The following is a 23,714-nucleotide window of genomic DNA, read 5'->3' on the forward strand; positions in this document are numbered from 1 at the left end:
TTAAGGGAGTGGAACATCTCCCTTACAAGGAGAGACTGAGGGAGCTGGGGCTCTTTAGCTTGGAGAAGATGAGACTGAGGAGTAACCTCATTAATGTTTATAAATATGTAAAGGATGAGTGCCAAGAGGATGGAGCCAGGCTCTTCTGGATGATGCCCAATGACAGGACAAGGGGCAATGGGTGGAAGTTGAGGCATAGCAAGTTCCATGTAAATATGAGAAGAAAAAAATTCACTGTGAGGATAATGGAACACTGGAACAAGCTGCCCAGGGAGATTTGTGGAGTCTCCTTCCCTAGAGATATTCAAAATCCGCCTGGCTGTGTTCCTGTGTGATCTGGTATAGGTGATCTTGCTTTGGCAGGGGGATTGGATTAGATGATCTTTCGAGGTCCCTTCCAGCCCCTAACATTCTGTGATTCTGTGATTTTTCTTGTCTAGTTTTTCAGTGATCACTTTAAAAAGTTGGAAGCAGTTACTAATTTCATTGAGAGAAGATCTAGCAAGTATTCGCATTACAATTATTTTGTTGCATACTTATGTTAAACAAGCAAAGTCAAGGAGCTGATACACTGGACTTGGCTCAGACTTAAGTTACACCAATTTTTAACTGTTTAACTGGACAGAATACATGAAAACTGATTGAGCTGGGTTTTTCTGAAGGTAGCATGAATAGGTCAGCACAGGGGACAGAAAACCATGCCCCACACCATTCAGACCTGCCACACATCAATCAAATGGGATTCACTTTACAGAATAAGTTTTACAAGACATTTTCTTGTTTCTAACAGACCCATCTGTACCTGTGCTATTCCTGATGTTCATTCAACCTACTTGTAAAAGTGTTCAGTTTTGGGCTCCCCAGTTTAAGAGGGATAAGGATCTGCTGGAGAGGGCCCAGCAGAGGGCAACGAGAATGATTAGGGGACTGGAGCATGCAACTGATGAGGAGAGGCTGAGGGACCTGGGGCTTTTTAGTCTGGAAAAAATAGAAGACTTAGAGGGGATTTAATAAATGTTTATAAATATCTGAGGGCTGGGTGTCAGGAGGGAGGGGCCATGCTCTTCTTACTTGCTCCCTATGATAGGACAAGAAGCAATGGATGTAAGCTGCAGCACAAGAGGTTCCACCACAAGTTTGCAGATGACACCAAGTTAGGAGCAGTAGTCGATCTGTTGGAAGGTAGAAGGGCCCTGCAGAATGACCTTGACAGGCTGGATGGGTGGGCGGAGGCCAATGGGGTGAGATTTAACAAGGCTAAGTGCAGGGTTCTACACTTTAGCCACAACAACCCTATGCAGTGCTATAGGCTGGGGACAGAGTGGCTGGAGAGCATCCAGGCAGAAAGGGACCTGGGGGTGCTGGTAGCTAGCAGGCTGAACAGGAGCCAGCAGTGTGCCCAGGTGGCCAGGAGAGCCAATGGCATCCTGGGCTGCATCAGGAACAGTGTGGCCAGCAGGAGCAGGGAGGTCATTCTGCTCCTGTACCCTTCACTGGTCAGGCCACACCTTGAGTACTGTGTCCAGTTCTGGGCTCCTCAATTTAAGAAGGACATTGAGATACTTGAACATGTCCAGAGAAGAGCAACGAGGCTGGTGAGGGGCCTGGAACACAAGGCCTATGAGGAGAGGCTGAGTGACTTGGGGTTGCTTAGCCTGGAGAACAGGAGGCTCAGGGGAGACATTATTGCTCTCTACAACTACCTGAAGGGAGGTTGTAGCCAGGTGAGGGTCGGTCTCTTCTCCCAGGCAACCAGCAACAGAACAAGAGGACACAGTCTCAAGTTGTGCCAGGAGAGGTTCAGGCTGGATACTAGGAAGTAGTTCTTCACAGAGAGAGATTTGCCATTAGAATGGGCTGCCCAGGGAGGTGGTGGAGTTGTCATCCCTGGAGATCTTCAAGAAAAGATTGATGAGGCACTTAGTGCCATGGTCCAATTGATTGGATAGGGATGGGTGATAGGTTGGACTGGATGATCTTGGAGGTCTCTTCCAACCTGGTTGATTCTATGATTCTATTCTATGATTCTATTTTATGAACACAAGGGGGAACTTCTTTACTGTAAGCGTCACAGTCTACTGGAACAGGCTGCCCAGAGAGGTTGTGGAGTCTCCTTCTCTGGACGCTTTCTCAAGGCTCATCTGTAGCTAGATTGTATGTTCCTGCTCTGGCGGGGGGGACACACACATGATGACACACATACACTCAACTCGATGAACACTTTGGGTCCCTTCCAACCTCTGACATACTGTGATCCTGTGATTCAGCAGTAAATCCATTGCCTTAAAAGATGGTGTCTTTCTAAGGGTCCCTGTTTTGTCAGCACTTGTTTTCTCATTATTCCCATTTGCATCTGAATATATAAGCACTTAGAAAGTTCATTTGTCACTCACCCCAAACTGAAGCCCTGCCAATGCAGCAGTTCCATGGTGGTAGAGCTCAGCATTAGTTGCTCCTCTGCTTGCCCTGTCCCATAACAGCACTCTACTTTAAGGAATACAGGATCTATTTAACCTAAAGCTTTTTTCATTTAAGCCGAAGGACTTGCTGTGCTCCTGGATTGCTTCCACAAGGGGGAGTTTTTTGGACTGGTGTATATGCCTCTGGTAGGAAAGTTTCAGAAATCAGGAAGCAAGAGCTGGAATCTTTCAGGTAGGTGTTGGACAATGAGCTACCTGCAAAGCAGAAGAGTGCCTAAAAGACAGCTGGGTATGAGAGAGGGAAGTTGGAGAAGACAGCTTCCTGAGCTCCTTTTGAGACAACTGACAGTGGCAGTTGTTTGTTCTGAGCAGATGACCCTGCGCACACTTCAGTAGATAAGCAAAGCAGTAACTTTCAAAACCAATAGCTACCAAAAAAAAACCCAACAAAACCAACCAACCTCCAGAAACAAACGAAAAACCTCACTAAATTGCTGAACCATGGCAGGATTTGGATAACAGATGGGGAAGAAAGTACCTGCAGGTGTCAGTTGCAGTGCTGTAAAGGACACAGTCCTCCCTTGCTAATCTAGATGTTCCTGCTTCTTTCAAGACCCATGACAGGCATCTCTTCTGGTCACACGGAGGTTAATTCCTCAGTGTGAGCACTACCTTTCCTCACTGAAGTTTTCCCTCAAGACTATTTTGTAAGTATCTTTTCTCTGGATTGGGAATAAAAAAAAAAGTAATTAAAAAATCATACCGTTACCCTGCCTTTGGAGAGACACTCCGTGTACTCATCATTTAGGAGCCAACAGCACCTGTTACCGCTTCCCAAATTTTAAGATACACCTTCCCCACTCCCCCAGAGTAGGTTTCTTCCCCCCTGTTACATAAAGATCTAGCTATATTTTAAACAAAACCCTTTAGGTCAGGGTAACAGTTACTTCTCTTACCACAAATGATGCCAGCACGTCTGCCAGTGGTGGAGCTTTGGTTGTCTTCTTGTCAGCTAACCCAAAAAACCCAACACAATTTGTACATGCAGAATCAACTCCAGAATCTAGGATTGGTGCAATTTCATTTTCCCTCTTGCCTTCCAGGTACTTTTGAGGAGAATAAGGGACTAGAGAAGAAGGAGATAGGTTTTCCCAAGCTGTCAGGGTTAAGCCATCATTTACCTTTATCTGGTAGGGTCAAAAGGAAGCCAGAGAATGTAGTGATAAGAGAGCAGCTGGACACAAGGTCTTGAAGCAAAGCCTGGATGCCATATAACCCTAGAGTAGCTTTATTATTTAATCTATAATTTAATAGTAGACCTATAAAATAATTACATTATACTTAAAGCATTTCTTCTTTTTTTTTTTGTTTTCATTTATAAAACAAGAATTAAATACAATTTTATCCATTACAAGCTCAACTTAGTTTTTACATAAACACGGCTCCTAAAAGGAGCTTTAAGCTGCAGCATATTCATATTGCAAACTGGTGAAAAACACAGGCAGGACACAGTTTATAAAGATTCTTGCATATTTTCCTTAACTGAAGTTATCAGGGATTTTTTCTCTCTCTTGTCCAAAATGCCTGACTTTCAGTTCATTTCTTTCAAGGGGAGACTGAGATCCCCAGACTCTTAGTAGACTATAGCTATCGCCACCTTCCCTCAAGCCACTCACACCAAAATTCTCAAGCCTAGATGGAATGGTTCCCCAGTTGGTAGATGGCACAATACTGGCAGTGCAGCAGCAACAGCCTCTAAAGCAATTCCTCCACGAGGATTCTCCCTTTCTACTATTGACATACTGAAAGATCACAACAGAAAAGCCCTGGCTGTTCATGTAATAGGACTAACAGACCTGACCAACCTCATCCTGCCTGTGCCAATCCCCATAAACCGCTTGGTGAGCTCTCGTGGAGCTCAGTCCTGAAAGCCTCTTAGAGCAGCCTGTCTCACATAATAGAGACCTGTGGCACTGAACCCCGGGCTGGTGAGAGTGCTAAGCACATTAACCCCTTGAAGTGGCTACATGTGAAGAGGCTGATGGGAAAGAGCTCCCATAACAAGCTGGCTTCACTAGATGCAGATGCTGAACTGTGAGACATGCAGCAGGGAGCTGGCATGTCATTTTTAATTTGTAAGCTTCAGACAACGGAGCATGCATGGGCTTCGGTTTGGGAGAAGGGGCTGATCTGTTTTGAGACATAGGATTTTAATGCAGCTGTGACTAATACAGATCAGAACTATAACAAACGGGATATACAGGACATGCTAAACTCCATCAACTGAACAACAACATAGTATGACTTAAAATGAACTGCAAGTGTTCACCAACACTGATTATGTAGGACTCAAAAACTGAGTGGACCACCACTAGTGTAGCAATTACAACTTACTCTCTCCCTGCTCCTACATCTGCAACCCATTCCAGCAGCACTGCCTGATGGGTTTGTCCTTTAACACATTGTTTCCAATCATTGGCAAGACACCACTCCCAAAACCTGGTGATAATGATGAGGCTTTTGTATTCAGTCCAGCAATGACCAAATTTTGGCCTTTATGTGACAGTGTTTTTACACCATAAGGGAAACACCATTCCTTCAGTGTTCTCAGCTCCTCTCCCATTACCCTCCCATCTTCCCTCATCTGAGCAGGCATAAATATAAGGTCACAAATGGATGCTGTAATTTTTTGGAGTAAGAAATACATGCGCATATCTAACACAAAAAAAAGCTACTGAAAGCTTAGTTAAACCATGTCCATTTTAAGTCAGGCAGCTGATCTAGCAACCAAGTCTCTTACTCATCGTATTTTAATCTCTGTCATATTCTGCCACAAGAAAAATATACATGGCTAGGTCTGTAATACTTTAAACAGCTGTTTACTACAGTTAGGTTACAAAAGAAACACTGCAGAGACCATGTGTTCAATATACTCTAACCACAACAGCATCAAAACACACCCTCAGTCTGCTCTGTGGTCATGGTGGCTGACCCAGCGCCTCACCCTCTCCCCTTTGCTTCTTATCTGCTGTTCAGACAACAAGCCAGGAACCATTTGTCATTGCACAATTAAAGCAGTCTTAAGGAGATGAGCCTCATCGGAGAGCCTCACTTGCTTTTGCACATTGCTCCTCATTACTCTCCCTCATCTGCATCCCCCAGTCCTGGGCAGCATTCCAGCACTTCCAAGTGGGTGTGGCAAGCTCCAGACTGAAGCACGAGGAAGGTGTTCTTGTCTTGTGGAGGGGACTGGAGTGTAGGGCAGAGGGCTTTACTCCACACAGTGGAAACAATTAATGCTGGATTCAGCCAACTGGTCACTTAGATGATCAGTCCTAACTTCTGGGAGCCCGCTTCACTCCATAAGATTCAACTGCCAGATGATACTGGAAATACAATGAAACTTTATGGTGAAGTGCCTAACAGACCCCATTAAAAAGCATTATTCCAGTAGGCAAGTGACAAGGAGCCTTTCCTTGCTGGAGAGATGCCTCCTGAAAAAAAACAAAACACACAAATAGGAAGAAGAAACAAACCAACAAAATTGACAGTCTGCTCGGCAGGAGAAGAGAGGCAGCAGAAATCTGATGGGGGCAACACCAAGCAGTAGCTACATGCCAGCTCTCACAGTTTGCCTGAGCTAAGATTCACAGACATACATCGGCACTGCTTGACCTTCTGAATTTTCTTCAGTCGGAAAGGTGGGTCCAGCTCAGGGCACTCCAACTGCACAGTTGAAGAAGTGACCTTGTGTGGCTTGCAGAAAGCACAGGACTGGAAGGACTCCTCTTCCTTTTTCACATGTCGTGGTATATAGAAGGAGTTGCACTGCCCATAGCAAAAGCGGTTGATGATGGTACGGCTTATGCAGCCCTCCTCACTGACAGTCTGCCGCAGAGGCTGCGTCTTGCACCAGTCACTCTTGAGATACTTCCTTTCAGTGACCACCAGGGCCTCCTGGCTGGAGGCCAGTACCTCCTTATTCAGCTGCTGCCTCCGCTCCGAGTGGTTACTGCTGCTGTCTTTGTAAGGGGAGGGAATGGCGCCTGCAGGACGGTTTTTCCTGGTGTCTGTTACTCGAACCAGCACTGCCATCAGAAAAAAGGACAAGGCAACTTTCCAAATCATCCTGCAACGGCAACAGAAGTAGCTGTTAGGAGAGGTGCACTTTCAAACCACAGAGCTGTAGTAGAGTTGAACTTTACACATGCTTTTAGAAGTAGAGATCTTACCGCCTTTCTAATCCCACCACTTTTCCCAGAAGATTAGCTTTTTCTGGGGTGATTATTTATCATGAAGAGGCCTGTGAAAAGTCACCTCACCTATACCTGTCCACCCCCACCAAGCTCTCCAGTTACTAATTTTTTTTCCTAATAGGGAGGGACACTGCTAATTTGATCACTGAAGTAGTGATTTTACAGAAGCTTCAGACAGAAAAGCTTCCTCCTTCTCTGTGAAACCTTGGGCCAAAGACCTGGACAAACTCCTGGGCTAGTGAAGACTCAGGAGTCTCTTGCCAATACTATGACAATCTGGAGATATCAGGAGTGAGGGGAAGGGAATAGCAGATTACACAAGGAGAACTCCAATCTACTTCTCCAGCCCCCCAAGTGGCTCAGCCTCTTTTCACATAGAAGTAGTGAGAGGTGTCCAAAAGTATTAATTAATTTTTAATTGCTTCTGAAGCTCCTTGGGACTTTTATGGCACTTACAGGATTGCACTTGTTATCTCTGTAAGAGGATGAAAACTTGATGGATTTATTCTTGCAGCAAGAGGAAATGCTTAAATACAACTTTGAGGGCTTCATTACTACGATGCCTCCTAGGCAAACAGCTTGAGAAAGTTTGTAAACAGAAGAGAATTAAATATTCATTTTAGAGGTGAAGGAATAGGATAGAGCATAAGCCAGTTGGCAAAAGCATTTTTCCTCTGATTGTCTATCAGGATTTCTTGTTCTGTGGAGCATCTCTTACCAGCTCTTGGCTTTTCATCAACGACTTGTCCAATTCATTTTAGTAATGTGTCTTGATGTACTTTCTGGACATCAGAATATACGTACTAAACTTCCTCACAAAGTCAGTGCTCACCAGTGAACTGCCATAACTCATTTGACCAGTCATTTCATGTTATTCTCCCTGGGAAGGGAGAACAGAGAGTCTCTAGGGCACTAGAAGTAAGTGCAGCTCTGAAGCTTCCTGTTTAGAGGCAAAGACACCAAGTTTTTTAAAAGTGCTCTTCTCAACTTTTTTTTTTTCCCATGAGAGTGATGCCAAGACAAAAAAACAACAATCACACCAGTAAATATAACTACCACCATAGACACTTCAGATGTACATAGGTATTCTTAACATGAAAACATGCTATTTTCCAAACAATGACATCAAGAGATCAAAAAAGTGGGAAAGGTGCAAGAGGAAACGACAGCAGCAGTAAGAAATAATTCTCATGTAATGAAACAGACCTAATGTCTTTAATCCCTATGGAGATAAAGAGAAGGAACTACTGTAGCAGACTTGGTGAGATAGCATCCCCTTTAGGTGGTTTTCTAAGTTTACAAGAGCTTGGTGTCAGACTTTGACTAAATTTAAAAGGGGAGAAGTCTGGAGTGCTGGAAGGAAGAGAAGTGATAATCCTCTAACTGTGAACATAGGATATTCTGATGCAGAATTAAATTTCACCACATTTGAAACAGAACCACCTTCAAATGGAAACTAGTATTTCTAAAACCCAAATAAGCTAATTCATCTGAAACCATGCCAGCTGCCCACTGATACCCATTATAGGCATGGGTACTTTAAATCAGTGGCCTATTTTCACACTGCTTAGCATTCAGCACACAAGTCCAGATGTTTTGTCCAGAGTCTTTAAATGAAGCAAGACTAGACTTGGCTTTGCTCGCAGGTATTGTCGCCAAGACCATTGGATGTCAACCCACTACAGCCAGCCAAAATCTAATCAGGTAATTAGTTTCAGTTGAATATAGTGTTCCACGTTTCCTTTCAAACTGTTCTCATGTTATTCTGCACTGATGGCTGTATTTCAGTAGTGGATAAAGCAACTGATTCCCACAGCCTTGTGTTTTATATAGAAAGGGGAGAAAAAGACAGGAGTAGACAGGAGTTATATGCTAGAAAAGGACAGAAGTGAGTTATGCCAACACTCCTCAGGCATACTCTTCTACTCATCTTTTGAAACACAAGCCCACAAAGCAGTTGTGATAACCACTGTCTTTCAGAGAGGGAGTTTGGTCCTTTTCACCAGGGATATTGCCTCTCCAGTCTCATTTCTCTGACCTTGGCAGAGATGATGTTGGTGCAGGTCCAGAGACACATCAGGAGAGACACAGTCTTCCCTCCACCCCTTCTTTTCTGTCCCACACTTTCTCCTCACAAAATGCAAGTTGAAACTGCTTCCCCTTCGTGTGAAGGATGGGGTCAAACAGAATCCTATATAGGAACTCAAGAAAGCTGTCAGGGAACAAATAACTTAAAATCTACAATATAGAGAAATATTATAGTAGCTTTCTAATTACTGAAATAGTTTTATGTAGGCATGGAGAACTGTTCAAGAGTAAGTAGGATTTACCCAGTAAGTCTATGTTTATAATTAATAAAGCATTATTAATCAAAGCCACTATTGTAAGGTTATAAACCAAATAAATGCTGCTGTACATGTTAGCAAGTACTTCTACAGACAGGTGGGAATGCATCAGCTATTTCTGTCATTGATCTTTATCAAACCTGTACCTTGAAAAGCTTTGCACAATAGGATAATCTATTTTACACTAACAGGTCAAATGTGCATCCTGTCAGATCATGGAATTTCTAGTCACAAGGTTACCCCTTCCTAGCCTGCAAATCACTCCTTTCTAAGCCCTGGCATACAAACCCCCTATTCAAGCAAGTAAGGGTGCAAACAAGGTCACCTGGTGCCAGCAACATGCCAAGGACTACATATGTTTTTGGTGTTCACATGCAAAGAGAAGAGAAACCTCAGTATTCTCAGAAATTCAGAACATTTTGGTGAATTCACTCTTGAATGCAAAGCAACATGGTGAGTGCTGCCTATCTGCAGATAGAGCTGGATGAGAAAAAACATAAAATGTACTGGAGAAGAATCTGGCTTCTGGCAAGAACAGGCCAGTTCTGTCCTACTTAGATGTCACTGCTGAGATCAGGCAAGTGAGAACTGCCTCAAGAGACCAATGCCAGTGAAACCTGCACAAATGCCAGTCAGGGCCCATCGTTCTCACTGCACTGCAGTCTCTCCATGGCAGAGACAGTGGAAGCTCCTGGGTGACAGTTTTCAGCATCTTCAAGTGTCATTGCCAGCTGCTGCCAGTTATCCCCACACTGTTTTTTGTTCACTGTGTGATCTGGTGCAGAAAAATAACCCTAGACTAGACACCAAACAAGGCCTAGATACATTTACATTTTACCTGCTAAATTTTTCATCTCTTTCAGATAAGGAAATCAGCATTAAGTATGAGTTCATAAGCTCTTCAAACCTGTCATGCTTGATCTGGGCTATCAGGTACCCAGGAGTGCAAAAACTATTCAGTCAAGGTGGCAAGAATGCCAAGATCTAGCTCTATAATCCAGAGAAGTCAGAGTACTCAGCTAGGAGAGGAAGATCCAGGATCACTGTGTCAATCCTTTCTTTATTTCTTGTTTGTATCCAATTACTGTGTAACATAAAGTATCTACCAAGGCATTCTCTCTCTTGCATACTGACATTCTGGCCCTGTAACTCATGCGTTCTTGAAAGCATTCCAGTTCTGGAATAGGACAGGCAGCAGTGTAACCCCAAAAATAGCCTATAGTTTTGTGGTTAGGTCCCTTCTCTGGGAATTGGAGCATTGGATTTGAACTCAGAATTCAAGTGCATCTTTTTTGGAACAGTTCCCCAACATAGAAGTGGGTGCTATAGTCTGAAAGACAGGGCAGTAGGTAACGGCAGTGCCTGTTTGTGTTGAATGACTGCCCCATTGTTTCCTCTTGTTTTCAAAGGCGTGAGTTCAGTTTCTAAGCTCAGGATGAAGTTTCTGACTAGGAAATTCAGTTTTGTACTTCAGGGTTGCAGGTGGACAGGGAGAGGGAGGTACCTGGAAGATTGCGGTGATATTTTATGTTAGCTGCTCAGGAAATCAGCATTATCAGCATTCCTGGAAGCACCCGACTCTCTGACACAGCTATATCACATAATCATCTCTTCTTCATCAAGCCTTCCATTCAGAAAAGAAAGCCACAGCCAATGGTTAAGAAAAAATATACATCTGCAAAGCCTGTCTTTCCATGGAACTTGAGAGCCTTAGTTATAGGAAGGGTTGTCTGTAAATACATGCGGAAGATTCAGTACTATAAACCTGTCCTTCATCTATCAAAAGTATTGTAAAAGCCAATGATAAAGATGATAAATTTGGAGATACTTTATTTTTCCCAAGTTTTTAATTTAGATACCAGCTGAAGAGTTTGCCTTGGAAAACAGCTTCTCTTCACCTAGCAGCAAAAGGCAGGAATTATAGGCTAAGTTACATCAAGTACAACTCTATAGCATGGTACATACGTGGTCACACTTGACCACCTGCGTCACTCTTCACAGTTTCCATCAGGCAAATCTCAAGAGACACCAGAGCTCTCCTTTAGGATCATCCGTTCAGCTGATTGTGGAAATCCCTGTTACAAAAAAATACATTACTACCTACTTACTTTTGTATTAAATCTACTTTTAAAAAAAATAAAAATCTGTGTAAACCAGTTGTACATATATTAATGTAAGAACACAGTGTACATGGTCAGTGCTCAGCATTTAAGATGGGACACAAGAAGTGTTCCTTGAAGACACGCCAGGCAGTAACTTTTCAAAGAACTAAAACTTGGCTTTAGCAGCACATGTGGGAAGCCAGAAAATAGCAGATTCTCTACCAGAAAGCCAAAAGTGCTATTTATTTAATTTATTAATGGTTAGGCATGATTCTAATGGTACAATGTTCAAAAAAAAACTATACAAATGATGCATCTCTGCACAAAGGAGGTATTTGGGGCTAACTTCTCTCTTGTAAGTATTCTTCGGAAACTTTGCTCCTGTTTCCCTACAACGTCAGCAATAACTGAACACTGCACTGTATCTTTAGTTTTGCAGACATGTCTCTAGTAAATCACGCCATTATTAACAGATTCTCATGATTAAATTCCCAAGACTGAGGCCAGCCACAACAACAAAACATGCAGGAGGCGGCAGTAGGGGGACCAAACTTAAGAATCTCAGAACACCCAGTAGTGGAACAAGAATGTGCTATTCAGATATTCAGATATAAATTTTCTGCATTTTGGGAGTAGAGTTACCATGTACTAGGAATACTAAGAATTGCTTTTTAAAATTAATTTTAAAATCAATGCATTTACAACCAGAAGTTTTTCCATTCATGTCCTCTAAGAATCTTCTATAGTGCTTTGAAGGAAAGCTATTTCGTTCCATTAAAACTCCGGCAGCAGAGGGAGAAAATATTTTGTTCAGACTTAATAAACTCCTTATAGCCTCACAGTCTGACTTGCATGAAGATCTTCCTCTTCTCCATCATTCTTTCTCCCTCACACCAAGAAGAACCGTCTTTATCTCTTCCTTACTCCAACAGCTCTGTCCCAGAGAATCACAAGCATGCCTACAGGGAACAGCATGAAGCTATGAGGGAAGCAGGAAAGGCTTTCTTGCATGCTGGACATCTCAGGAACTGTACTATTCTCTTAGGGCTCTTGTTCTGTTTTGGAAAGGGGAAGGTGGTGCTGGGTTTCACTGATGGCAGCCCACAGGAGAGGACCGCATTTTCCTCATAATGCTAGAACTTAGAACTTTTCCTCGTCAAGACAGTTCCTGAAGACACTGAAGTTTAAATACTGAAGAACAGACAAAATCGAGGTACATACAGCAAAGACATTGGTGGGGACAGTCTATGCTAAGATAAAGATTACTGAAAGCAACTCAGAGGATGTTGCTTCATACTAATTTCAGCTCTCACTACAAATTTTCTACAATCAAGAGCTTTATCTCAAATTTTGTCTGAAGAGGCTGAGAGTTTAGAAAAATTCTTGGTCCATGGACAAAAATACGAGCAACCAAGTGTTCAACCAGTAACTCCCATCATATCCAGCAATGTGTGATGTGTAAGATACATTATTTTTCAGGCAGGAACAACTATGAAGAAAATTTCAAGCTACATTCACCCTTGGCACTAAACAAAACCAGTTCCAATTATGGGGTTTTCCTTAAATTTTTTTGTTGTTCTCTACTTTTCTTATCTACCTGACTGCCTCCAGAAATCCATGTTTATATAACCATCGAATTTTTCCTTCTTTCGGGAACTTCACACAAGTTCATTTGAAACAGGGTAGAATGCAGTTGCTCACTTCACCAGAATTAAGAGATCACATTACTCCAATGATCCTCTTTGCACTGACATCCTGCCAGGAAGTATATTGATTTAAATATTGTATTACTGATCTATGGTATAAAGCTCTTTACAGGCTGAATCCTTATCTTGCATAGCTTCTAAACCTGTGCTTCATTTTATTTTTTTTAGTGCTATTAGTATTGGAGGAATTCAGAGGTTTCTTGTGCTTTCAAGCCAGGACAAGGAGTTTGCGAAGAGAGTCACTGAAGATTTAATTAGCTGAGATATAGATTTTTATCTATTATATCCACAATATGAAACAGAGTTTAAGAAGACTGGAGGGGCAGGGGGCACGTATTGGTGAAGTCAATGCTGGTATTTTTCTTTGAGATACATCTACTAACACTTATATCTATGACAAATACTAATGCTTCCCAAAAAAATACATGCATATATAATAAATTCAATTACTAATTACTCAGAAGAACATAATGAAGGAAACCATGTCCCAAGTTTGGCTTTGTTTTCTTTTCTTTTCACACTAAATGTTAGCCAGATAACACAGTGAAGCAAGATGTTATCAACTTCACTCTGCCCTGTATTTATCAGTAGCAAATATTTCATTACACAACTGTGTCAGCATCTAGCATTTTAGCACAGGAAAAGTAAAATAAAGAGGAGGAACAAAAGCTGAAAGTAATGTAAAAGTGAAATCATCCTACAGTAGCTCTGGTATTGCAGCAATGCCATTATTAGGGGAACAGGAATACACAGAACTCTGAATACTAACAGGTAACTGGACAAAGGCTTTTTGGACTATTGTCGTGATTAAAACTCTTAAATTTGTTGCAATTTTAGCTTCAGGAACTTGTGGCTTTTGAGCCAACCACAGAAAAATGTCTGCCTGGTGAGCACATGTGAACTGTCCCAAGCAGAGTGAGATGTCCTACTCAGAAGTGTCTGTGTAGTCATCAGTACTGGCAGCACATGTAACACCAGGGAAAAAAAGGGGGAGTGGGAATTGGGAAAAACCCATAAAACAAAACCAGATTTCTGCTTGCCTTCCATGAGGTTGACTTTCATCTTCCCAACCTAGTTCTGGAGAATGCTACAGCCAGGAGGTAGAAAGAATAAATAAAAGAAAACTCCTTGGATACAAAAAATAGCCTTTTGGGAAGGTCTGAAAGTTAGTTTTCCTGTGAGAACTCCTCTCTAAACAAATAGCTCTTTGCAAGAGTGAACCAGGTTGAAAAATACTTGATCTCCTTCTCAGTGTTCCTCTGCTTTTCAGCACAAGATAGAGAGTCTCAAATAGGCAAGTCAGTTCTGTTTGCACATGAACATTTCGTCCAGCAAGCAATAATAGCCTACATTAACTTCATTCTTCTGTGCAGAAGGCAGCTGGTACCCTCCCATTTGGCAACGTTTCATTCAGGAGAAAACAGCAGAATTCTGCCCTTGGGAAACTAAAAACTAAATCTGAAGGGAAGCAGTGGCTTAAGCAAATGTCTTCATTTGTGACTATCCCTCAGCCTGTTGGAAAAGAAGACCGTCAACACAAGAATGGGGAAAGTTCAGCATTTAAATACAATAGCTGAATTCATTGCTTCCTCACTGGAGAATCAATACTACAAAAGACTATTTTGCAATGAGTAGTCTCCATTATATTTTTGTTGTTTGCATTACAACAGAACATAGAAATCTCATCCAAGACCAGTGTCTGACTAAGCAACACAGCTTCAAATGTTTGTAGACTAACTTGGTGAGCAACATATGGTGGGAATAGAACTGAGCACTGAGGGGAAGTAAGTTACTGGTGGACAGAAATTAACCAAGAATGGACCATTTCCAGCATCCTTCAATTGCACCACGTGGCACCAAAGTTCTTCTTTTCGCCGACTGACCCAGATTTGTTACCCTTAGGCAAACATTTTGATGAGATCTGTTCTAGAAGAAAACTAAGGCCTGTAGATTAAGATATCATAAAAGCACTCAGAAGAATTTCTGCTTGCTTTTCTTAAAGGTCAGAAAAATACAATTACTTCTAAATTCAACAGGTGGCATGTAATCTTGTATATATGATACACTAAATTATTCAACAGAGAAGCAATTTAAATTTTCCAGATTTTCTGGTAGATTCAGATGCTTGTATTCTTTCAACTCTCTATTCAGAACATAATCCTTAGTTACTGCAGTATGACTCTTAAGTATTCAAGCTCCTGTTTGAAAAATCTAGAATGTTAACAATGGTGTAGTGTTTATATTATGAGGTTTTGTAAGCCAATACTTTATTTATGGAGCTGCAACACCAATGGCACAAACAAGAATAGCTCTTACCTCAATATCCTATTCTTTCTATTACATACAGACAAAAATTCAGCCGTGTATCTCACTATTTCCCAACACACCACTTGCAAGGACCATTGTAGCTGTTTATCATAAAGTTGTCCTAAAGATGTCATAGATCTATTGCTTCAAGAGTTTTTAATTTACATTTGTCTCTCTTTACATTTTCCTGACAAAGCATCAGTCCTCCTGACTAAAACTCACCACAGTTCTGGGAATAGAGTGCAGAAGACCTATGCTAATATGCAAATAGAACAAGTAGTAAGCCCATTCATCATGTTAGCCACAAACAGGTCTGTATCTCTCAGATGTGTTACTAAGAGCATTATACAAAAGCATTTTTCTCCTCAGTGAGGCTCTCTCTAGGAAATCTTTTTTTTTTTTTTTTTTTTTTGCATTTTCTTTGGTTAATAAGCAATATGCAGCTACACTTCTGACAGTTCCTCATAATCACATTTTTTAATCCACTGACCATATTTCAAGTAAGTTGGACAGCAAGGCAGCTTTTCAAACTCCTATTGCATTACACAAGAAGGCATGAAAAGTATTTCAAGGAAGGGGAAGGAAGAGGGGATAAGTCAAAGATATCACAGTTTGGTACCACAGGAGGTGTAAGTAGTGAAGATGATGTTTAGGGTTACTATGGTGGACTTGCACATTGAACACATCCATAGAAAATCAGAGTTCGTGAGCAATAATGTTCATGTGTAACATGAGACACCTTGAAACAACAAGTGGGACACCTCAGTTTTTAGTATTTTATCTTGCTCAGTGTTTAAGCTGGCCCAACAGTCAAAAAACTTATTTGCTCTACGTGTAGAAAAGAAGCCAGGCAGTAGTAACCTGCTGCACGCCACCCATGGTATTACCCTCAAGTGGATCCTGTAATATTTTGTATCCCCTTTTGTTCACAAACTTAGAGAGTTGCAAGAGGCTTTCTTCTTTTCCTAAGAACATCAGACATATCTTATTTTTACAGTTACTTTGTTTTGTGATTAACTAATAGTCTATCAGAATTCTCATTTAATCATTTTGTTTTGAATGTTTAATGAAGCTGTGGTCTTTTGCTCTAAAAGAAAGTCTGTTCACTCAAGGTATCACAGGAGAAAAGTTAGGTGGGCAACTGAAATACAATTCAGACCTGTAAGAAGCAAAGCAACTACATGCTCTTACAGTTATTTGTGTATGTGCATTTGCAAGTCTATAAACAAAGTTGACATTTGGAGTTCAAAACATCCGGAATCATATATGGCTTCTTGGCTAGCCTCAGTTGATGTCTTGATGTGGAACTATTCTGACCCTTATTTTTAAGCTGTTTTTTAGCATAACAAAAGGAATTTCTACTGATCTCAGTACATGTCCATTGATATTTATAAATTGACAGTAATGTTTATGACTGTCATAGATGTCAGCTGGACCAAAATAAGTATCAGCAGCTGATGCTCAACATCTGTCAAAAGTACAGAACTTATGAGGTGCTACAAAGTCAGGATGACAAATAAATTGTAATTGGATATGCAAGACAACGTAAACATTGCTAAATACCTAAACATTTCAATATCACTTTCTAGATACACTGGAAAATGTACAGCACATAGCATGAATGGACAAACTACAGTTTACTCACTGTTATTGGCAGTGTGTGTCACTTAATTAAAAGATGAATTTTCAGTGAAATGCTGCAAGATGACCTGTACTACAGGAAATTCACATCCAAATACTGGAAACTTATTCCATTCTTCCCAATTCACACTGATGGCAACTTGTGACTGCCTCACATCTACGTTCTTGTGATTTTGATTCATGCTCTGCTTGGTGATTCTCCTTCCACCGTTGCCTAAAGAATGTAAATATTTGTTCTGTCTGTATTCTGGTTTACAGATTCTGTCCATTATTGCATATGAAAGCTGTAATTCAATCACAGAAGGATCTGTTGCCACACATAAACTGGGATTTTCTGTTTTATGACCTTGGCTTTGCAGAACTGCAATCTTCCTACTCACCTCCCCCTGTCCTTGTCCATGACTGAATTATAGTTCAATCTCTAATTGAAGCCTAGTATTATTCTATTTCTCTTCTGCTGAGAGGATGACCAGAGCTATCATTCTGAATGCATACCAAGCCACAGGAGCCTGGCTGAGGTACTTTAATGACAGGTCCTCCTACACAGCACATTTGCAGTCTTTCTGCTAATTAATTTGACTTCCTTTGTCTAGACTAACATAATACAGCAAGTTATGATCATTTGAAGGAGGATTGTTAGCCTTGCAGTTCACTTCAAATGAGGAAAAGAAAAAAAGAGTCAACAGGCTGGAATCTGGGGGAGACTGACTTTGCCCTTGACTACACCGCTGCTTATGTTTCCACTTGACCAAGACTATGTCTGCAGGAGAACCCGAGACAGCACTATCTTCAGAGGAGAGACTATAATCAAAATCAGATATTGTCGGTATGTGCATGGCAAGGCAGTGGCAGTTACACAGAAGGATTGTGTATACGATGCACTGCAGTCAGCAGCTTTCTTCCTGGCAATCACTTGGCATTTACTGTTCACAGCTCCTGACATCCTCAGAGGGCTGAACAAACACATAATTAAAAACACACAAGCTGGTTTCTTCAGGTTCTCTTCACAGAATGAAAGGAGATTCAGTAGTGTGCCACCAGACTAGTAAATCAAAGGCAAAGCTAACAATGGGCGTTTAAGAAGTAGCTTGTCACTGTTCGAAAGGTGAGGCTTTCATTTGGTAGTTTTAACAATGATTTAAACTGTGGAGCTAATGAAGTCTCAGAGCTCAGCTGACATTCAAATACAAGATTTGGGAAATGAAGTGATGCATGACAAACAGATGAACTGACCAAGATCTGAAAGTTCAACCTTCAGTTTGATGGACCAATCCAATTTTAACACCCAGAAAGAGAAGTGACAAGGAATCACACATCATACTGGTGCACTTTGGAGTGGAATGAGTCCATACATTTCAGCAATGGCAGGGAGGATTTTCCCCTCTTACAGAAAAAGAGAAGAAGCCTATAGAGGCAATTACCAATCACTTCTTCTCAGAAATCCACAGAAAAGAGCCAGAGCTCCCTTTCTGTAGGCAATTTCAGGATCATTCGTAGTCATGAAACCTCAGTTGCATTTATCATTTTTAAGTGTTGAAGAATGGAAGGATTCCAATTTGAGGACTTAGGGCCCAGGGATTTTCTTTTGGTTGGTAGTAACTGGAGACCCTTTTCACATAAACACAAGCAGAAGATAAACAGCACCTACAGGCTCTTTAATAACTTAATGTGACCTTGAATTTTTATGATGTTAGGTCATAAGCCATTCATACTGTGTCACTACGGTTGAGGTTTGAATATTTTTCCATTACTCATGTTTTCATGCTCTGTAGATGTAGACAGCAAGTAAAAAAAAAAAATCTGAAGATTATTCTCTTTGGCTATTTCAGAAAGCTCTTCTCAGAAATATCAGGAGGTATCTCAAAAAAAGTTAGCCAACATCCAGCTATAAATTTCAGTGTGAGATGGCAAGCTCCATTTCTTTTCCAGGTCTATTCAAGGCCCCTTCCCAGCTCTGACTTAATAAGCCATTCCTTGAATCTGGAGGTGAGAGATGACACTTCTGTTAATCCTTGATGACCTCTTGTTACTACATAGAAGGGCAAAGATACCACAACTCTATTTGGTATCAATGCTTGACTTGATTGAGAGTAATGACTTGTCCAGGCAAAGTGGCTATGACAGCTTCGTTTTTGACATGACTACAGAGTTGAATACTAGCTAAGACTTCTCCTGGAAACTTTCATGCCCGCTGTGTGGACAGACACAGCAAAAAAAAAAAAAGTTTCAAATCTGAACCCTTGGGGCCAGTTACCACAATTCCTGCAGCATGATGGTCCTTAATGAGTCAAGGATAACCACAGCCTCATGGGATTTTTTATGCTTGTGTTTTGAAAGGAGGCTCAGTAAAGAATTTGGCTTAGCAAAACATGACTGTGCTTCCTCTCTTCCCTTAGTTTCAGAACAACAGTTTTTGCTTTGAGTGATTATTTCAGCTTCTGTAATTTTTCTCCAGCACAAAATAGTAGAGAGTTCCATACAGCTCAGACCAGTGATTTAGGCAGCATAACAACAAGGATGATGTCAGAGTCAATTAGAAAGAGAGCAACAATTAGGAAATACACTACTAAAAATGCACCTAGTAAAGATCAAGCTGAAAGTATCTCACCTGTCTGAAAATCTGCTAACCCTGCAAAACCTGTTTTTCTTAGAGGACCCTAAGAAGCTCCTAAATGGCACAAACACTGAGGTGTACTAATTGCCACTTGGCAAAACTCTGCTTGTTAAAAACACAGAACACATTTGTGGTTCTTCTTCTCACTTCCCACCCCTAAAATCAAAGTCCTGTTTTACAATATGAATGACATAAAAGGCTACATCAGAGCAAGTACACTATTTCATATCTACAGATTTGCTCTAAGGCTGAAGGGGAGGACTCTTAAGCTTATCTGAAAAAGAAAAAGAGGAGTGGGAATTAAATCATTAAACGATATGGTTTAGGCAGACTATGCAATGGCACTGCAGACAAACAGGACAGGAAGCAAGAGAGGATGCATGTGAATTTATAGAAACAGACCCCAAAACACAAGCTACTGAGGGGATGTACAGAGGAAAAAAAGAACTCATCTAGATACCATGGTTTTAACAAGGTCCTCTCTATGAGTATACTCCACCCCCCTATAAAAATAGATATTACTTGTTTAAAGCTGCTTGCCAAATCCAGGGCAAAGCATCTAAGAGAAATCAGAGATGAGATTTAGAGAAACTTTAGAAATATGTGATAGGGACATACACGTCACTTAAATCAGCATGAGCCATTCAGAAAATTCCCGTTCCCACACCTACAAAGCCTCCAGTTTCATTTCAGGCTGTGACATTGCTTATGAATCTACATACTGGTGCGTCTGCACAGTGCATACAACTGACTGGGTAGGTGGCAATGCTGTCTGCTGTCATTCACACAGAAAGAAGACAAAGCTTGGGAGCCACATACACCCAGCCAACACCACTCAATAGAAGATGAACAGCACTAATTACTACCAGTCATTCAAAAATTTAATCAATTGAGCATGATACTTATCTTTCTTGCAATTATCAAGAAGATCTTTCTCATTTATGAACATAAGCTCAGAGTTTCAATACCCATGTGAATTTGGGTTAATTTGACTCACATATACGTAATATTCCTGGACCTTGAAGGAAATTATAATACCATACCCAACACTATTTTCTGTGATTAAGCTTCGCTGTCGAGGGTGAGGACCTTATTTGAGTTCCCTCGATTTTATCATCTTCACCAACATATTGGAGAAGGTCATTTGAACTATGTTTTTTAATCCAAATGAAAAGAGTCACTCATCAAAAGAATTAAAACCTATGCCTTTCTCTCAATTTTATATTCTGATAAGAATACTGCAGTATGTGGGTTCAAATATATATTCCAGTTATACATACTCACTGCAGAATAGTGCAACTGCTTGTTTAGGTAAGGCAATGGCATGGAGAAAACCCTGTATCTTGAGAAATAACCAAAGCAACAATTAATGTCAGCTGGATATATTTCTAATTGCAACCCATTCTCCTCTGAGATAAATCTCATGTGCTGTCACCTAGTCCATGGTGCAGTTTGATTCATTTAAACTCTCAGCCATAGTCCCCCAGCTCCTGGCCCCCACTAGCACCAACTTTCCCCAGCCCAACATCAAAGCATGCATGCACACACTGACCCACACACTCCTTGGTCATTCTGTGCCAGCACTAACAACCATGCAGCCACATGGTCAGCAAGAAGAGTTTGCTGATCCAGCCGAAAAGGTTTTTTTTTGTTTTGCAGGCCAGCTCTCCAGCTGCCTGCAGGATCAGTAATGCTGCTGGGGCCCCTGTGCCAACACTGGGCTGCTTTGCCCTGCCAGTGCCAGCCTATAAGCAGGCTGCCTTCTACCAGCTGCAAAGCCACACCCTGATACTCCTTCAAAACTGGGGCCTGGGAACATTGTCACCCAACTTACCTGTTTCAGGGTGGAGGAGGCTAATGTAAGTGGAAAGGCGTGGCTGATAAGTTGGTGTTGAGTGACAGAACTGCATGGGTTTGCTTCCTATATAAGATGCATGGACCTTATTTCTAAATGGCTTGGTATTAGGATCACAGTCCATACCACAGTGCTGAGAGGGAATTGATAATGATGATGATAATAATAATGACTTTTTAAAAAATACAAAATTGTGATGCCCAAGGGCATCCAATAGGTTTCTATATGCACATCAGAGATAGACCCTATGGGATATGCTTACTCCTCCACAGTGGCCACTGGAAGCCAGCAGATCAATGTAGAATATTCAAACAGGCAACAGGCACAAGTGATGAGGCAACCAACTCCCTACCTCATTCTCTCTACATCTGTTGAGGCAACCAACTTTCCACCTCATTCTGCTCTAAACACATAGACTCGATTTTTGCAAGCATATAAAACATTACAGCTCATTCTTATGACTTGATTTCCAAAAGTGGTATGCACCATTTATCTCAAGTCCTCAATGGATATGGGGTGCTTGAAAAGAGGATCTTTTATCTTATCTTGAAAATGTGCTCTGCAACTGTAGTGCAAAAGTAAATATTAAACATGGAAAAACAACCATGAAAATGTACTCCTAAGTGCTTCATCCTACTGTCTGACTTTTTGAGTATCTTGCCTTGTAAGTGCAAAGGTTTCTACCACGAAGGATTTGGGGTTTTAAGTGATTAAACACAACCACTAGTTAGGCTGCACTGGAATAATCTACATGATATATGAAGCACTGATGCCTTCTGTTTCACTCTTTCTCCACTAGTCATACGTTACTCACCCCTTCTGTCCTAACCACCTGCCCTTGCTGGATTCTCCATGCTTCTTTACCATTAACAGCTGTTTCAAAATAGATTTTCTTCCTTTCTGTGAAGATGCTAAGTACCCATGCAATTAGCCAAATGCATAATTAAGCAAACCTGAATTTAAGGACAAACAAACAAGTAAGTAATATGGTTTGGTGAAAGCAGGTGAAGGAAATAGTTTTCCATTATCTTTCCAGGTAACAGGTGAGACGAAAATGCTAATGAGACAGAACCAATCTGTTGGTTAATAACCTGGAAAAAACTGTCAGAAGGTATAGCTCAATTTGAATGCAAATATTTGTTCAACTTCCCTTTCAGAGCACCAGAAGTACCAGAACTGTAACAAAAGTTGGCCACTTGTTCCGGTTATTGACTTCACATGGATTTTTCCCTTCATTAGGCTAAAGTGTAAGTTGTGTGTATGATATGGTAAGAAATGGTGTGATGATTCTAGCACTTCAACAAGCAAAACAGGAGACAAAAGTTTCCAAAAGCATTCATTCAGCAGAAAGCTGAAACAGCATCTAAGCAGACACGGTCTAAGATGAATCCTTCAATGCTAAAGAGCACTTAGTCAAAGTGATAAACACCAAAGTGACTAGGCATCGAAAGGTCTTAGGCTTCTGCGCAGAACCTGTGTACTAAGCTTCTCCCAAGTTACTGAATGAAGTCATCTTCATTCTCCAAAAGCCCAGATGATTTTGAGTACCACATGGGAGAATGTCTTCCAGTTAACTTCAGCTGCCTAATGGTCAATAGACAGGACAAAGCTCTCATTCAGGTATGAGTTCACAATATTCAGGTAATTAGGACTCTGGTTAAGAGAGAACAGATTTAAACTAACATTGTAGCAATTAAGCAAATGCTTAATTGGCTTCTTTAATTGCATTGAAGTTACCAGACCTTAAACAAAAAGCATGATAACATACCCTACACACTAGCAAGCCAAAAGCATCAGGGAACACACCCTACCAACTTGTAATTAAAATGAAGAGATGGAAATTATACCAAGGTTGGATAATTTTGCAGATTGGATCAGATGGCATTTAAACATGGCAAGCTGTCTGCCACCTCCAATGTATAACTCTTACTTTTAATAAACTGACTCAAGCAATATTTATTTCTCTTAAAGGAAGGCTTAGGCTTTGTACTTCACTTTTTGATAAATCAGCTTCCATACACATCACCCCCTGTTGTCATCCTCCCCCCTGAATTGTATTTTGTTTCTATGTGCTGATGTCTCTCACAATGGTCACCACAGTAATCCTTCCGTATGAATGTGTTCCACACTAAGACAAGAGATTCATCAGCACCTGGAAACTGGGGGAAAAAAAAATAATCTAAAAGCTAACTCAATATGCATGTAAATCTAAAAAAAAAAATTACAAAAATCTATCAGCAGATCTACGCCCAACACACCTTGTTGATGGAACACTGAGGACACTAAGGACAAATCAAGGTTCTGGTTTTGGATTTGAAAATATAGCTGCAGAACTACACAACGGAAAGAAGTAGCTTATGAGCCAATTCTGGGCACCATGCTTCAAAAAAGCCACAAAGATTTCTAGAGGGGAGGCAAGGAAGAAAACCAAGAACATTTACATGCACAAAAACTACAACTGAATATGG

At 41.0% G+C, this 23,714-nt stretch overlaps 1 protein-coding gene across 1 annotated transcript in view; it reads right to left on the reverse strand.

Moving 5' to 3' along the window:
* Positions 1-3,685: 3,685 nt before the first annotated feature.
* The window catches only part of GREM2 (gremlin 2, DAN family BMP antagonist), a 39,128-nt gene continuing 19,099 nt past the window's right edge, over positions 3,686-23,714 (reverse strand). Inside the window, exon 2 of the mRNA XM_068155204.1 lies at positions 3,686-6,549. Coding sequence (XP_068011305.1) covers positions 6,045-6,548 — 504 coding nt within the window. The 5' untranslated portion in view covers position 6,549 and the 3' untranslated portion in view covers positions 3,686-6,044. The remainder of the gene's footprint in view (positions 6,550-23,714) is intronic.

The sequence above is a fragment of the Melanerpes formicivorus genome, unplaced genomic scaffold (assembly GCF_026170545.1).
Source record: "Melanerpes formicivorus ecotype bairdi unplaced genomic scaffold, bMelFor1.0.p_v2 SCAF_2, whole genome shotgun sequence".
In the NCBI taxonomy this organism is placed as follows: Eukaryota; Metazoa; Chordata; class Aves; order Piciformes; family Picidae; genus Melanerpes; species Melanerpes formicivorus.